The sequence below is a fragment of the Trachurus trachurus genome (genome assembly GCF_905171665.1).
Source record: "Trachurus trachurus genome assembly, chromosome: 12".
Lineage (NCBI taxonomy): Eukaryota > Metazoa > Chordata > Actinopteri > Carangiformes > Carangidae > Trachurus > Trachurus trachurus.
In genome coordinates, this window is record NC_139908.1 from 23,498,194 (window position 1) to 23,513,932 (window position 15,739).

At 41.1% G+C, this 15,739-nt stretch overlaps 1 protein-coding gene across 1 annotated transcript; it reads right to left on the bottom strand.

The window, feature by feature from the left end:
• Positions 1–762: 762 nt before the first annotated feature.
• Positions 763–12,472, bottom strand: tmc2a (transmembrane channel-like 2a; the record flags this gene model as incomplete). Its single annotated transcript, XM_083982930.1, has 20 exons — positions 763–962; positions 1,159–1,270; positions 1,862–1,940; positions 2,935–3,060; positions 3,141–3,380; positions 3,756–3,823; positions 4,437–4,565; positions 4,835–4,993; positions 5,498–5,677; positions 6,535–6,723; positions 6,882–7,029; positions 7,387–7,529; positions 8,838–8,936; positions 9,143–9,249; positions 9,343–9,424; positions 9,516–9,606; positions 9,705–9,857; positions 10,059–10,542; positions 10,649–10,687; positions 12,436–12,472. 20 exons carry the CDS (start codon positions 12,470–12,472, stop codon positions 763–765), a joined length of 2,865 nt encoding a protein of 954 aa, XP_083839056.1.
• Positions 12,473–15,739: the final 3,267 nt, after the last annotated feature.

Sequence of the window (15,739 nt, forward strand, 5' to 3'; positions counted from 1 at the left end):
TGGGCTGGTGTTTGAACTCGATTTGGGATATCTATCACAGTGTGCCACAGTCAGTAGTCCTTGTGTATGTGTGCACTATTTCTACTAGAGACTCCAAAACAACACATGCTAACAAAGTCTGTTTGGGGTGTCTTCATTATATCAACTTGTTGTCAGTTCGTTTCTGTGGCGACATAACTAAAAATGTGTCATACTCATGTAGAAAAATAAAGGACGTCACCCATGTTTCCGTGCATACGTCATGTATCTATAATGGTAATCATAAACCATAGTAACTATTACTGTTCTTTCATTTATGTGTTGCACTGTCATTTGTACTGTAACACATGTCTGTGGTCTGTAGTACTGTGCTGCTGGGCCTTAATAAAGGGGACTCTGCCTCTGAGTCATCCCTCAGAAAACCAGTATTATAAGGTGCCATTACATTAGAACTATAGGGAACCGACAGGACCCACCATGGTCCCATGAGACCCTCAGGGCAGAGAATACTGATGAACAGTCCTTCATCATGAATTATATGTTGCTCAAGACAAAACTGAGGTTTTTGCAGTTCCAGTTTCCAGTTTAGATGAAACTTTTCAAAAATGACTTCTGACACATTTCAAACTGTTGATGTCAGTAAAGAAGCATGAAAGGAAATGAGGGCTCTTGCGAAACACCACTCTCTCAACACTGATGAATGTGTTTGGGCTTTGAGCTGAACAGATACAGTATCTCCTGGGGGAGGAAGACAGCCTTCAGGGAAGCAATGCTCTCACACTGTTATCTTGGAGGGCCCCCTCTTCCGCGGCCTCGGCCTCGCCCTGGCCCTGGTCCTGGACCTTCTCCTCTCCGGCCTGGTGGTCTGTTGACTGGCCGCTGGGCGTTGGGGTTAGGTGATGCAAGAGCTACATCTTTCTCCAGGTTAACGCCTCTACCGGGTCTCGTCTTAGTTGGCTTTGGTTCTGGCTCTTCCTTTTTTTCTGTTTACATGAAGAAAATCATAGATTGGTTGTTTCTCTAAACTTTCAAGTGTTTTTTAACTTCAACACTTCATTGGATGCAACTTCAAACACCCTTTTTGCATTCGACACAAAGTCAAGATTGGCATATTGGTCCTCCATATACAGAAAGAATAGCATGTATACATGCAGAGGTTCAGTGTGTCTGTTTACTGACCAGGTTCTGGTGGGGGGGCCAGGGAGCGGTTTGGCAGCAGGTCCTCCAAGTCTTTCATAACCTGGTTGGTGCTGTCAGTGTTGTTCCTCCGATTCTTCTCTTCATCTCGAGCCTGAACAGAGAGAGAGAGACAACATGGTAGACAGATACAGAAGGAAAGAGATGGCAGACAGATAAAAGTGAGAAGGAGCATGATCAAGGAAAGGGAGAGAAGATAAAGAGAAGATACAAAGCAGATATGTTCAAAGTGATGTTAAGTAATTATACTGACGATGTGTCAAGAGGAAATTCAATATTTTTGTTGTTGTTAACAAATCTCTTTGAAAACAGGGAATGTTTATATTTCATTTCTTTAAAAAGACTCCACAATTTCTTCCTATGTATGGGAGTAAATAGTCGGTAGAACAGATGCATTGTTAGTTCCTTTTGACTTGTTTAGAGAAATTAAAATATAGAATCTCAGTAATTTCTCCTGTAAACAGCATCTTCACTGAGATATTTGACCGAAAAAAGGAAAAAATAGCATGGATCTGCACATGACGACAGATGGTGACATGAGATGATGAGATGAAAGGAAGAAGGCTCATTACAAACAGACTGACATTATACCAACAAATGATTCAGCTGTCTGTACGTCTGTGATAACACCCTGTGTGCACACATCCCACTGTGCGCTCCACATTTATTTCCATCCTCTATTTACCATCTGCATCTTCTTCTTCAGCTCATTGGTGGAGTTCTTGTAGGCCTCAGCCACTGAGTTCAGATAGTAGATGGCCAGTCTGCAGGAGAGAGGACAGGGTTTCCTGTGTTTAGTGGTAACATAGGACAGTTTGCAGCTTTTTTAGATACAACAACAGACAGAACATTATCAGCTCATTTGTGTGTACATTCATTGTGTCTCTGCTGTCCAAAGATGTGTATGTATGAATGTTAAATGTGCACCAATATGGAGGTATTATTGCTACTTTATTATTTTCAAATGCGTATCTGAATCTGTGTGTGCGTAATCAGATCCAGATTCTGAATACACATTTGCAGATTCATTTACACACACACAAATGTCAAATAATTTAGTAAACTGAAATAAAAAATAAAAAAATTCCAAAAACGAGAACTAGCTAAATAAAAACTACAATGAACAATGCAAAACTAACTTAAACTAAACTGGATGTCAGATAACATCAGCTTAGTTTTAGTTTTCTAAGAGATGGCTAAAGCTGCATGAAGAAAACACCATGGCTCAATATGGGACGACTTTGAGTACGACCCACAGGTTGATAAGAGTGAATGTAACGGGATGAGGACTGATGGGAACATTTATGGGATGCAAAGGGGAAAAATCCCACAAATTTGGAAGTTCATCTTCCGAGGTCTCACAGTGGCGTTCTCCTAATACCTGAAAAACTGAAACTAAGAATAAATAAAACTAAATAAAAATTCCTCAAAAAATAAAAAATAAACTAAAAGTGCTCAATCACTTGTTGAACTAACTAAAACTAAACTGAAATTAAAAAAGCAAACTGAAAAATGAAATAAAAATAAAAACTAGTGAAAATTTTAAAACTATAAAAACCTTGGTCAGTACACATTTACAGATTGTTTTTCACATTAACAGATCTGATTACGCACACAGAGATTGAAATATACATTTGCAAATACTAAAGTAACAATAATACCTCCATACATCAATTAATGGAACCTCTTAGCACAAAGTGGGATCAATAATTAATATTAGCGTGTGTGTGTATGCATGCGTGTCTCTTCTACACTCACACCATGAGCAGCACAGCTGGTATGATGAGGCCTGGGTTGGCTGCGTAGCCGAAGAGAGTCCCCAGGAAGGCTGGCAGGTCCATGTCAATCGTCTCCATGATCACATCAAACATCTTGACCTTTCCACTGCAGTGCAGACATCAACATGGTCATTACGTATGTTCATCATATTTCATATTGTATATTGTTAGTGAACTGCTGTTAACCTGAAGGGTCCACAGTCAAACGAGGGTGGCAGGGTCATGATGGTGTAGACCACAGGTAACAGGCTGAGGAAGAGGATGAGGAGCAGCAGGCCCATGTAGAAGTTGTTGGACTTGGAGGCCTTGAAGACTCTCGCATGGGGGACGTTGGTGGCCATGACGGCCCAACACTGATAATACATGGAGCTGAGGAGGCGGAGCACGTTGATGCCGACCAGCCCGGGAGCATAAAACGCACCCATCCTGAAAACACGACATGGCAAGGTCATTAAATATTGAAGCCTTTCTTTTAATTGTTTTTTAATTGATTACATTTTATGTTTAATGTAGTTTCTGACATGTATTATTCTGTAATAACACAGTAACACAGGGGGCGATGCATGTGACACAGCACAATGTGATGTAACCTACTACCGCACACAGATGATGAATACAGAGCAAATCCAGTGGCAACCTGAACCCAAACACTGGCTGTATATTATATCATCTATTCAGGGATATTGGATATACAAAACACACCCATGTATTCAAACTCTCACACACACACACATAAACACACTACTGACCCCACACGTGACTGAGTGTGAGCATGCCAGTGTATAAAAATCAAGTTGGTACCAGATCATCCCTTGATTGAAGACTAATCCAAGAACATTGCCACTGATGTCGAACTCCCCATATGACGGCTAACAGAGATGATAAAGAAAAAAAGGTTTACTGATACAGTCACAGTGAACTTGAAAGTGGTGCTTGGAAATCTATTTGTATTTTGTCTCATTTTGTTGTGCCAATAACAGTCCCATAAACATTACTGTATGCTTCATTTTGTTTGATCAGAACGTGGAACAGGGACTGTAAATAGGGTCCCATTGGATGTGAAATCAATGTGTTATGGGATTTTCTGCACAGCTGAACCTCCATTGCACTAGAATTAGATTTAAATACTGTTTGTCTATACACATGTAAAAGACACAAGCTGAGCTATATAAAATCAACAGTGAACAATGAAATGCAAAGGTGCAAAAAGCCAGAACAGGCTTTAGTGATCTCTGTCATACATATTTACTCAATTTAAAATGAGGAAAAAAACACAATAAAAAGACAGGAAGAGAGAAAACAAAAGAAAATATTAATGTAACAGCAAACATCCAAATGCACAACTACACAAAATAATACAAATTACAATTGCTCCATCAGAGAACAATTGAACCCCTGTGCTTCTCACCACTCACTGAGCTATGTACTTTTCAGACACACCCTGTGTTAACAGTTGAATTTAACCTTGAACCAGAAACTTACAAATCCGGCCTCCAGGTCCCAGCACCAGCAGTAGTTCAGGAAGCGTACGATGACGGCTCGGGCAAAGTCACCAATCAGGATGGTCAGATAGGTCACCTGGATGTCCGACACGGTCAGCTTTACAAACTCCTGGGATGGAGAAGAGTGGAGTGATGAATTAGTTTAAATCATTTCTAATATAAAAGAAGGGTTTTTCTTGTGTAACTCTTTTTCACTGTGTTAACACTTTGTATTCACTATGAAACTGGGTGATTCTTTGACCTGAAAAACCACTTTTTGGCAGATCATGTATTGACAGATCATCACTGATGATGTCATCTGGTGAGGTCTAACAGAAAACTGTCATTTATACAAATGTATTCCAGGCGTATGTATGAAAGAGATCTTATTTTCGTTACTATGCCAACAGCGGTTTCCCAGCATGGTCCTCTGATGACATCAGCGGGGCTCATGGGGGGTGGGGTGACCAGGGTGCCGTTGATCAGACGTGTGTAGTTGGCGTAGTACTCCTTCTGGGCCCAGATGGAGGCGTTCATAATGGACTGCTCCTCCTCCAGCTGACAGCCAGAAAGCAAAGATTGTTGTTGTTTTTTTCATGTCAGCTTTTGATGTTTGAGCTGATAAACATTCACATAAAAGATTAGTCCAGACACAGCCACATACTAGCGCGTGATAATAACAATACCCGCAAAAATAGGATTTAATTGGACCTCGAAAAATGGTTAATCCTCTGTGGCATGTGAAAGAGCTCAGTGAATTGTATCACAGTGTGAGTCTTTGATTTGTTTTTTGTGCAGAAGAGGGATTTTTTTTTTTTTCAAAATAGTGGTGAGAGAGGAAAGGTCAGCAAGGGTCAACATAACATGACATATGATATCAGGTTTTTCACCCAAGGGCGAACGTATGGATATATTGACTGACTGACTGACGGCTGACTGCCCAATCAACATGAAAAGAATAAAGGGGGGGGGTTTGGTCAATTCATCTTGATTGAGGTCAACTGTGACTAATGTGGAACCATGAGAACAGCATTCACACACACACACATGGTGGAACCATACCTTAGTGTTGACCTCATCGAACAGGGCAAACAGAAACGTGTAGAGGTTTCCCAAGAAGAGGGCGAAGATTCGTCCCAGCTGCCACTTGAGGGCGATACGAGGGTGGTACTCCTCCAGCTCAGCGATGGTCTCAAACAGAGGAGGACACACCAGACCCAGCAGAGACATGATGATCTCCAGCTGCACCCAAACAGCTCAAAATCACCACTGACATCATCATCAAGTCAAAAGACTCTATGTTTATATTCTATCTACTATATTTTTTGGTTTTCATTTTTCATGTGCTGCATTCTGATTTCCCTTTACTGATAAATTCTGTGAGAAATTAATGCAAATTGTTTTATTCAGATTAGACGTTAGATTAGTGGTTCCCAACCTTTTTTCACAAATTTCTGGCGGCCGTCAATCAAGATGCGCCAGCTCAGATATTTTTATATGCTGCATTTTATTTGAACTCGATTTATATTCGAGAAAGTGATATTATAGATACAGTTGTTTGAGATTGTGTGTGGACAAAAGAATAATAATGAGTTAAAAAAGAATTATCAGTAATTTTTTTTATCAATTACTAGACATTTCAGGCGACCCCATTTGAATTTCAGGCGACCCCATTTGAATTTCAGGCGACCCCACATGGGGTCCTGACCCCAAGGTTGAAAATCACTGATTCACGCATAGGAATGTGACAGTTACTGCTCTGTGTGTTTGGATTTCATTTGTCCTATAAACCTGCTCGTATCAGAATTAATAAAAGCATACAGAGCTGTCAGCAGCAGTTACGGTAGAAGGTGTAGCAGTGGTAGCTTAGCAGCAGCTACTAATCCCTGTAATAGTTATTATAATAATAATAATAACTTTATGTATATAGTGCCTTTCAAAAACAAGTTAAAGGTGCTGTACAACAGAAATAAAACATCAAATGCAACTGCCTTTAATAAAATGACAACAACATAATAATTATTAGCAGTACGTTCAGCATCACATCATCATCATCACTAGGACCTGTTTCCCTGGAGACACATGATGACCATCGTTACCTCGTTCTTCTCGTACCAGCTGAGGTCGTCTCTGGTGGCGAACTCCTGAGACCTCTTGACCACAAAGTAGATGAGGTATCCACTGCCGCCGAGGCTGCAGATGATGAGGACGTTAGCCAGGACTCTGAGGAACCTGCGCAGGTGGATGTTCTCGTCCTTCTGGTTCTCCTGCTCGTCCACGATGGACTCCTGTTCTTGGCAGGACGGGAACAGAGAGGATTTATGGTCAGTGGGGAACTTGGTCTTAGTCACTGATTGCATTACCAGTAAGCTCAAACCACAGATGCCCTGCAAAAACACAGGCATGAACGTACATTTGTTCCCAGTGAAATGGTTGCTGTGGTTACCTTAAAGCTGGTGGTAATGGAGGCGTATTTGTTGTCAGCTGTCTCTGCGTTGCCGATGAGGTAATCCCAGCTGGTGAACATCTTCCAGGAAAAGGTGAACTCTCCGTCTTCTCCGTCTCCACCACCAACGTCCTGGTTCTTGGCCATTCTGGAAAATAAAACCAATGTACGGGCAGACAAACCTGGAGGTTGTAGAAATAACTCTTCATGTTTCATATTCACAGTCATTTTCTTTTAATGACATTCACCCTGTGTTTGTTTAAGTCAAAGGTATGTCCTGTGTTCTCACATTTAAGAAACTACATTTAATGAAATCAAATTAAAGACAAAATCTTCCAATTCAAATCTGGCGCTTAATGACAAGTAAGTCTTACATTACATTATGAATGACATTGCTCAAGGGCAGGTGGAGCAGGTTGGTTGAGCAGGTTCCAAAGTAAATGCTTATTAAAAACCAATCAATAGCCTACAAAGGCCCCTGAGCTGTGTGCTGCTTCAGACTCACGTGCGGATCACGACCATCAGGCTGTAGCCGAAGGTGCCGATCCCCACCATGAGGTAGGACAGAGGCAGCCTGAACTTGAGCAAGCCGATGGTCCTCTGGTTGTTGTAATAGCCATAAAACAGAACTGAGTATTTGCAGTATCCCTGTCAAAAGACACATCAGTAAAGGAGATGGTTATTTTACTAATGTCTGGGAGAACTGCCATGTTTTCCAGGATGCTTTCAAAACATAGAACACTGTAGTCAAATAAAGCACCACAGGGGTTTTTATTACATAATGAGCAAACTGCTAAATATGTCACCGAACATTTATCTACAATCCAGTGATCTTAAGTGCCACAGCTAAGACTTGATTTTTTCTCTCTCTCTCTCTGAATCTTGTAATTGACAGATTGATAAATAACCAGAAGGGAAACAGACAAAGACATGGCAAAGTCCCATTTCTGACATAACAAAGTTAACAAACAAAAGGCTAAAAACTACTGTGTGCAGATCCTAAAAAACTGAAATGACTGTGTTAACGATTGTCTTTTCTACTTTTCTGCAGTAATTTAATATCACATATGGTGTTACATAACCTATGATTGCATTGTAAACATGGAAATATGATTATGCAAGATATAGAAAGCTTTTTTTGTACTATAGTATTGTTTAAAGGGATAGTTCAACATTTTGGCAAATTGGCCCATTGCCATAATCCCTATAGTTTTAGGAGTAGGTTTGCCTAAAATAGCTTGTCTTTGTCGGTGCAAGCTGTTTTTAGAACGGCAGAGCAGAGCTGCTCAGAGCTACGCTACGAAGGCTAATGGGATTTCTTGGTTTCCCTCATCAAATACACAATCCAACAACTCCAAAGCGCTCTGGTGGACAAGTTGTGACCTGCATATTCACCACGCTATGAGATAATAACGGAACGTTACGAGACAGAGTTGTTTTCGAGGCCTACAGAGACTGCTTCCCATAAAACTGCCCCGGACGGGAACGTGTACATGTATCAGCGGTTTTGCATGAATTTACCTCGAAAACGACTCTGTCTCGTAACGTTCCGTTATTATCTCATAGGGTGGTGAATGTGCAGGTCATGTCCAGTGTGTGGACTCCTTTCTTTTCATCATCGAATGTGCAGGTCACAACTTGTCCACCAGAGCGTTTTGGAGTTGTTGGACTGTGTATTTGATGTGTTTGATGAGAGAAACCAAGAAATCCCATTAGCCTCCGTAGCGTAGCACTGAGCAGCTCGCGGCTCTGCTCCGCCGTTCTAAAAATAGCTTGCACCGACAATTAAAGGTATTATGGATTATGACAATAGGCCAGTTTGCCAAAATGTTGAACTATCCCCTTAAATATGTATGTCTTTAATTCAAGATCCAGTTTATATGGCATTGTAGTGTCTGGCCATATGTATATGACACATTGATAAATGACTTGATCTTCATCATTTGTCAAACTCACGTTGAAGTCCATGAGGACAGAGTAGTCCTGAGCGGCATGCTGCTCTGCTCTGGGGACAGTTTTCCTGGGAATGGACCCATAGGGAAGTCCCATCAGGACCTGCAAAATTAAGACATGAATATGTAAAGTTGAGTTTCCCCATCAGCAGCCTGGAAAAACAAGCCTGGAGAAATAAGGCTGAGTATTTGAACTTACATCTTAATATTAAAAACAAAACTAAAAACAGTTCTTCATGTATCTTTTTGATAATGAATGCAACATGGATCAATTTTCTTTGAAGCAGAAACAGGACTACATCACCTCACCTCAGGGATAACCACCAGTCCAAACGTGAAACCAAAGAGGACGAGGTTCATGCCGTACATCCAGCGCAGGAAGATAAAGTAAGACGCCACAGATGACCCGAAGTGACCTGAGGACATTGAGTAGGTTTTTAAATTCAGCATCTGTCCACAAGGAGTCACTGTTCATCTGAGAAACAGCTGCTCCATCAAACAAGACTTACTCTCCACCTCTTTGATCTTCCTCTCCCAGGGGATACAAGCTGTTCTGAAATTCTCAAAATCTCTTTGAAACTTGATCCATTTCTGAGATTGAAAGAGAAAAAGATCCAAAATAAAATAAAAACACACGCTCAAGCAACAAGCTACAAAAATAAGTTTGCATTTTGGGTCTAACCTTTGTCATCATCACTTTGTAGGCGTACCACTTCCTGCCTTTTCCTTTGCCCAGGGCTCCTTCAAACTTGTCCACAAACTGTTGAGCCTCCCTGAGAAGAGACACAGTCACATGAGACAAACAAATTCAAATGAACTGAATGTTAATTGACTCATAGATTCCCAACATGAGGACAAGGCAGACGGTTACTTCAGGTGTACGAGCCTTCTCTTCATCCTCCATGGCTTGTTCCTGATAGTAGCAATCAGTTTCTTCTTCTCCTCCACCTCCTCCATCAGCTGGGCCATCTCCCCCTCCGACATGGAGTCGTCCTCCTCAGAGTTTGTGTTGGAGTCAGATGAACTGGAGCAGAAAAAGAGCACAACGCAGGTAATTCACTTTGTGTTACAGCGAGATGTTTCTCTTAATGTGATAATGTGAAAATAGGAGACGAGCAGGATAACTTTGAAAGGCTGATAATATGGTGATGTAATCATGATTGGTCCCTGATTTATTACATTACAGAACTGTCAAAATAATCTGGCAGGTAGTTTTGCCTCCTACCTGTCGCCCTTTTTCTTCTTCTTCTTCTTGTCGTCACCCTTGTCTTTCCCCTTGTCTTTTCCCTTGTCTTTCCCCTTTCCTTTGGCGCCCCCCTTCTTACCCTTACTGTCCTCTTCATCCTTCCCTCCTTTCTTCCCTCCTCCCCTCCCTCCTCCCCTCCCTCCTCCCTTCTTCCCCTTCTTTCCTTTTCCATCGTCGCTGTCGTCATCGCTTTCCTGAGCTTTCCCTCCTTTCTTCTTGTTGGCGGCTCCTCCTCGTTTCCTCTTGGGAGCTTCACCCTCGCTCTCATCATCATCATCGTCGTCCCCGCCGCGTTTCTTCGCAGGCTTCTTCTTGTTTGCACCTCTGCGTCCCCTGGGGGCTTCATCTTCCTCCTCATCTTCATCATTCTCGTCCTCGCTGGCTGGTTTTTTGCCCCGGCCTCGTCCCCTTGCACCTCCTCTTCCAGCTGCCTGCTTCTTGTTCGGTCTCCTCCTCGCACCATCTACATGAAGACATGAAATGAAACACACATGGCGTTTGTATTTGGTCACTCAAGATAACTGACTTACTTAAGATCAGGGTCAAGAAATTCTGTTTTATCCACTCACCATCACTGTCTGACAGATCCCCGTCTACGTCTATCCCAACTGAGGAAGAACACAAACAACAGTCATACTCAACAGACCATAAACACATCCAACACTGTTGGCAATTTTACAAGTTAGTGCATGACATCAATATCTCCACAATGACGTTACTACTCACTTAACTTTCTGTATTTGTTATCACCAGTGTTGTAACTTGTCAGTCAGTCAGTCAGTTTGCCACCGTCCGTTTAACATTTGTGGTTGAACTATCTCCACAAAATTAAAATTTCTCTGGATAGCTACAAATAGCTACAAAACTAATGGAACTTCCCATCAGCCTCAGCTATGCTCCAATTAAAGCAGAAGTAAGCGATCCGGTCGTTTTGGCTAACTTCTTGTCAGCCGATGGAGTTAGCAGTCCCCACCCTCGTCATGGATCTATTGGTCCTCGTCCCTATACGTCACCACATTCACACGCATCCCTTGGCCGCACACACAGCCCTTCATGCCGTTCTCTCTCCTCATTGGATAAAGGTTGTAGGATACAAGGAAGTATACAAGAAGTTTTCTCCTCGGCTTACAGCAGAGCAGAGTGACTGACAGACCCGTGTTTCGGACCAAACACTCTATGTACGTGATTGCTGTCGGAAGATAGAACTATTTAAGACTTATATTAACACAAATATTCCTCTTACTTCTGCTTTAAAGCATTACTGAGCAAATGTTAGCATGCTAATCACACTAACCTAAGGGAGCGTACCTATGTTCCCCGGGTCCTATGTTCCCCGTTTTTTCCAAAAAGGGTCCTATGTTCCCCGGTCGCAATACATTCTGGGAAACATAGGACCCTTTTTCTGAAAAATGGTCTTATCTGGACTCTCTCTATCTATCTGGCCTGTCTAGCCTCTACTACTTGGTCTTTTTACTTTTACTTCATTGCCTAAACCCAACCAATGGGACAATTCCACTTCTCACTCAAAGTCACAACTCAACTTCTCACTCAGAAATAGGCAAAAATCTGCAAAGTCACAACTCCATTTCCAGGTATGGGACCAAAAATTACATGTTCCTTTTCAGGAAAAGCGGGGAACATAGGACCCTTTTTCTAATAAAGGGTCCTATGTTCCCCGGTCACATATACAAAGCGGGGAACATAGGACCCTTTTGGGGACCCTTTTTCTAAGGTCACATACAAAGCGGGGAACATGACCCAGGGAACATAGAGATGACCCCGCAGTGAATACCAGAGACTCAATACCCAAGACCCAAGACTTTAAGTCTTGTTCAAGTTATTCAGGTCCAAATTAAGTTAAAAAGCACATTTATCATCCCTAATGTTTTGATCTTTTTAGTTGGAGGTCATCAAATTCATCACTAAAATTTGTGCCCAGTCATAGTTTGAGGAGCTCGGCCCAACAACAGGCAAAGAGCAGTGGAAACAAGAGCAGAACCCATGACAATGACTGCACGATAGGTTGAGCTTCATTACGCTGCTGTCTGTGGAAAGGAGCCATGTCACATGACCTGACTCCACACGTCTTGTGTCCTGGATGAATGTCATCAATTAAAGGATTAAACTGTACTTAGTTGTTCAATCTGTAAGTAGCCTATGAGTAGTTTTAAATCAATCATCAGCCAGTTGATAAAACATACATTTTTCAACACAAATTATTTTGACACGTGTAAAGTTACAGGAAAATGTGTCTCTCATATAAAATGACCCCGCTGCATCACACATTATTACAACCTACACAGCAAATACCAGTCCACAACAAAGGACTCCTCCACTTGTCTAACCTTCATCTCACCTTCATCCAAACTAGCTGCATCAATTTTTCTAGGCATGATGGAAATAACAAGCGTCCGTCCTCTGCGTCCTCTGCAGCGTTTGACCAGTCTACCCCCCAAAAAGAAATTGGCTGTCCTCTGCCTCGGATCCCCGCCAGCACCCAACTCAGGTATCTGACGGTGCCGTCACTATGACGACTGCTGCATGTGACCCGCTCTTAACAGGTGTTCTTTGATAGGGGCTGTGAATTGTGGAAACCAAAGGCGATGCACTGTGGCTTATTAAGCAGGAAGGATGTTATTCTCCAGTAGCTGGGACATTTATATTTTATTATCACTACATGGAGGTGTTGTTGTGCAGCTGTGGTTCGTGTCAGGCCCAAACTGATGCTTAGATCAGAGGTGAAAGAGCAGTTTAATGTGACTCAGTCAGCTTCCTCTTTTCTTTTTCCTAAATAGCCAAAGACTAGATTATCTAGATTATTATTAACTAGATTATTATTATATTATTATAAGTGCCTGAAAACACTCTCACTCATCTTGTTATTGGAGACCACTCACTCTCTCACCCACCCACACACACACACATACGCACACACACATACACACACACACACACACAGAGGAGAGAGCCAGACGCCCTAAAGATTTAATGAAGGCTTCGGTTTCTGTAAGCGAGGCTCATTAGGCACGCAGTAAATACCCCGAGATGACCTTGGAGCTGCAGTATGTGCTTTTCTTTACAGTACAAATACAGCAGGTAAGAGAGTCAGCCTCCATGAAGGAAAGAGGGACAGCAGTTACCTGTGTGTGCAGAGCTGGAAACTGTGCAGAGAAAACACCCTGAGGCCTCATTAAATAATAGAGTAGAGCTCATTTTTCACATCCAAAATGATTCTATTACACGGTTGTCAGTTCCCGCAGGTGAGATATGGATCACAGTGCTGATCTGTCGCGTTGATGCTCACCTGGTCAGCATGGACACAATGTACAGTACATACGTAGATCAATAAAGTGAATATGACGGAATTTTACATTCAGTATATTTGATCACATACTGTATCTTCAAACTATGTGAATTTACATCTGTATGCTACACACTGGGGTTCAGAAGTCTGAGACCATTTCCCAAAGAAAAGTCTGAGACCTTTGCATCCCTGTATGTGGAGGCATACAGATGTTCATGTATATCCATGTAACACATACCAAATGAATGTTTGTTTATCATTATCTTCTGTGTCGGTTGTATTTTGGTACCTATATTAAAGGATTGTTGTTGGGATGTTGTTGGGGTATACATACATTTTTACAGCATTTGGTGTGATGAATGATTCAGTACGTTGTGCCTCCTTATCCTTTAAGGGTTTTTTCATTGTTCATCAATGAATCGTTCATCACACCAAAGGCTGTAAAAATGTACATTACAATTTCAAGACTTTAAATCTAAAAGAAATAAAAATGATAAATGATTATGGTTTATTTTAGGAGTTTAAAAAACTGCAACTGAATATGAACACAGAGAAATGGTTGAACAAAGACATTCTCCTTTGTATTTTAGTATTGTTCTGGCCACTGAACTTACTTTTATCAATTGGTCTAACGTATTTATGACATTTGACAGGGCAGTATGAAGTTGACAGCATTTTGAAGCTGTAATGTTGAATTTGAGACTAAATAAACTGTGTATAAAACAAGGAATAAAATGAACAAAAATAATTATTTACTAAAATTAAATTGTTTTTTTTTTCTTTAGTTTTGTTGGTTGACAGTATCCCTGAGCTCACTCGCTATATTCACTTCGTTCCTTCATCCCTGGACAGACTTGTGGCCATGACACACATTTCTTCACCTTCTTGTCCATGAAAACATCAGATCTGTCAAAATCAATATTTCATGTCTGATCACAATAAAATATGCATGAGAAATTAAAAGTTGATGAGGAGCGCTTTAATATTTCTGCACAACTGTGTTAGTTCAGTACGACAGACTGAACAATAAAGAGCTGTTTAACTCACACTTTCACATGTAACACCTAGCTGTTTCCTGTTACAGTCAGTGAGCATTAAGAAATTTAACCTTTCATATAAGAAGTTTGGTGATAAATTAAGTTGTTTTACGTGTGTCCAAACTGTTCTGACTGTATATCAGAGTTTATCTCTGTTATTTTAAGACTCTTTTTTAAATCTACAGTGTTGTGATAGTTACACTAAGGTTTGTTAGGTTTTCATCTCTTTGTCTTAAAAGTCTTGCACATGCATAAGATGCATATGTAAAATCTAACTTTTTTACATCTCAGTGAAAGTTGCATGTGAGATTATGTTGCTCTTCTGCCACCCAGTGGTTGTTCACCAACAAAAATGTTAATTAGAAAAGAAACCATCTGCTGAGTGTATTAACCCACAGCTACTGCAGGATTAGCTACTATTATGTGTCTAATTAGATTAATTTTACCTGTTTAACAACTACTGCCAGGTTCAAGTTTTTGCGTGAAAATACATTTAATTTATCTTCATATTTCAGCATGGCTTCTTACAATCACTGACCACATGAGAACAGAGTGTGTGCGAAGTTTAGAAATGAAATTTAGACGAATACATAATCAATAACAGTTCAAACTGATGAGACGTTTTTTAGGCGAGTTGTTATCACTTTGAATAAACTTGTGACCACAGATTTTTTAGAAATGTGTGTGCATGATTTATACACTGTTGCCCATTGAGTTGGAATCATTTTGTTTTCAGACATATTCACAAGGTTAATTGTGGTTTAATTTTCACACAGATATGAGCCGGAGCCGATATAAGAAACTGATCAGTTAAGTTTTGAGAAGATATACACTTTATCTACCAAGAATAAATGAAGTGAAAAAATATATACATTTTATTCCAACTCTATGGGCGACAGTGTAGTTGTATGTAACTACTTTCTTCTGTGGGGTCAAAACTCCTGAAAATACACATCTGAAGTTGTGTAACATCAGTGTTGCACTGTGTGGTGCAGATTCATTGTCCATCCTTCATATCACTTCTCAGCATTGAGAACCTGTTTTGAAGTGTCTGATTCCAGCAAAGGCTGTGGACGGGTACACTGATCACACACACAACGCACACTACATTGAATTATTTTGGACGGGTTGCCCTGTTCAGCCTGAGTCCGTCTGTCCTGTGGGGGCGACTGGAGCTGGTGAACATCATGGTTCCTGACACCGTGTGCTTCTAGTGCTGATGAATGAGCTACGCTCTGCACGTGTGCGTGTATCCAAACATACAGACCTCAGAGTGAAGCAGTGGAGCAGGTGTCATAACGTGACCTGGGGCCACTCTG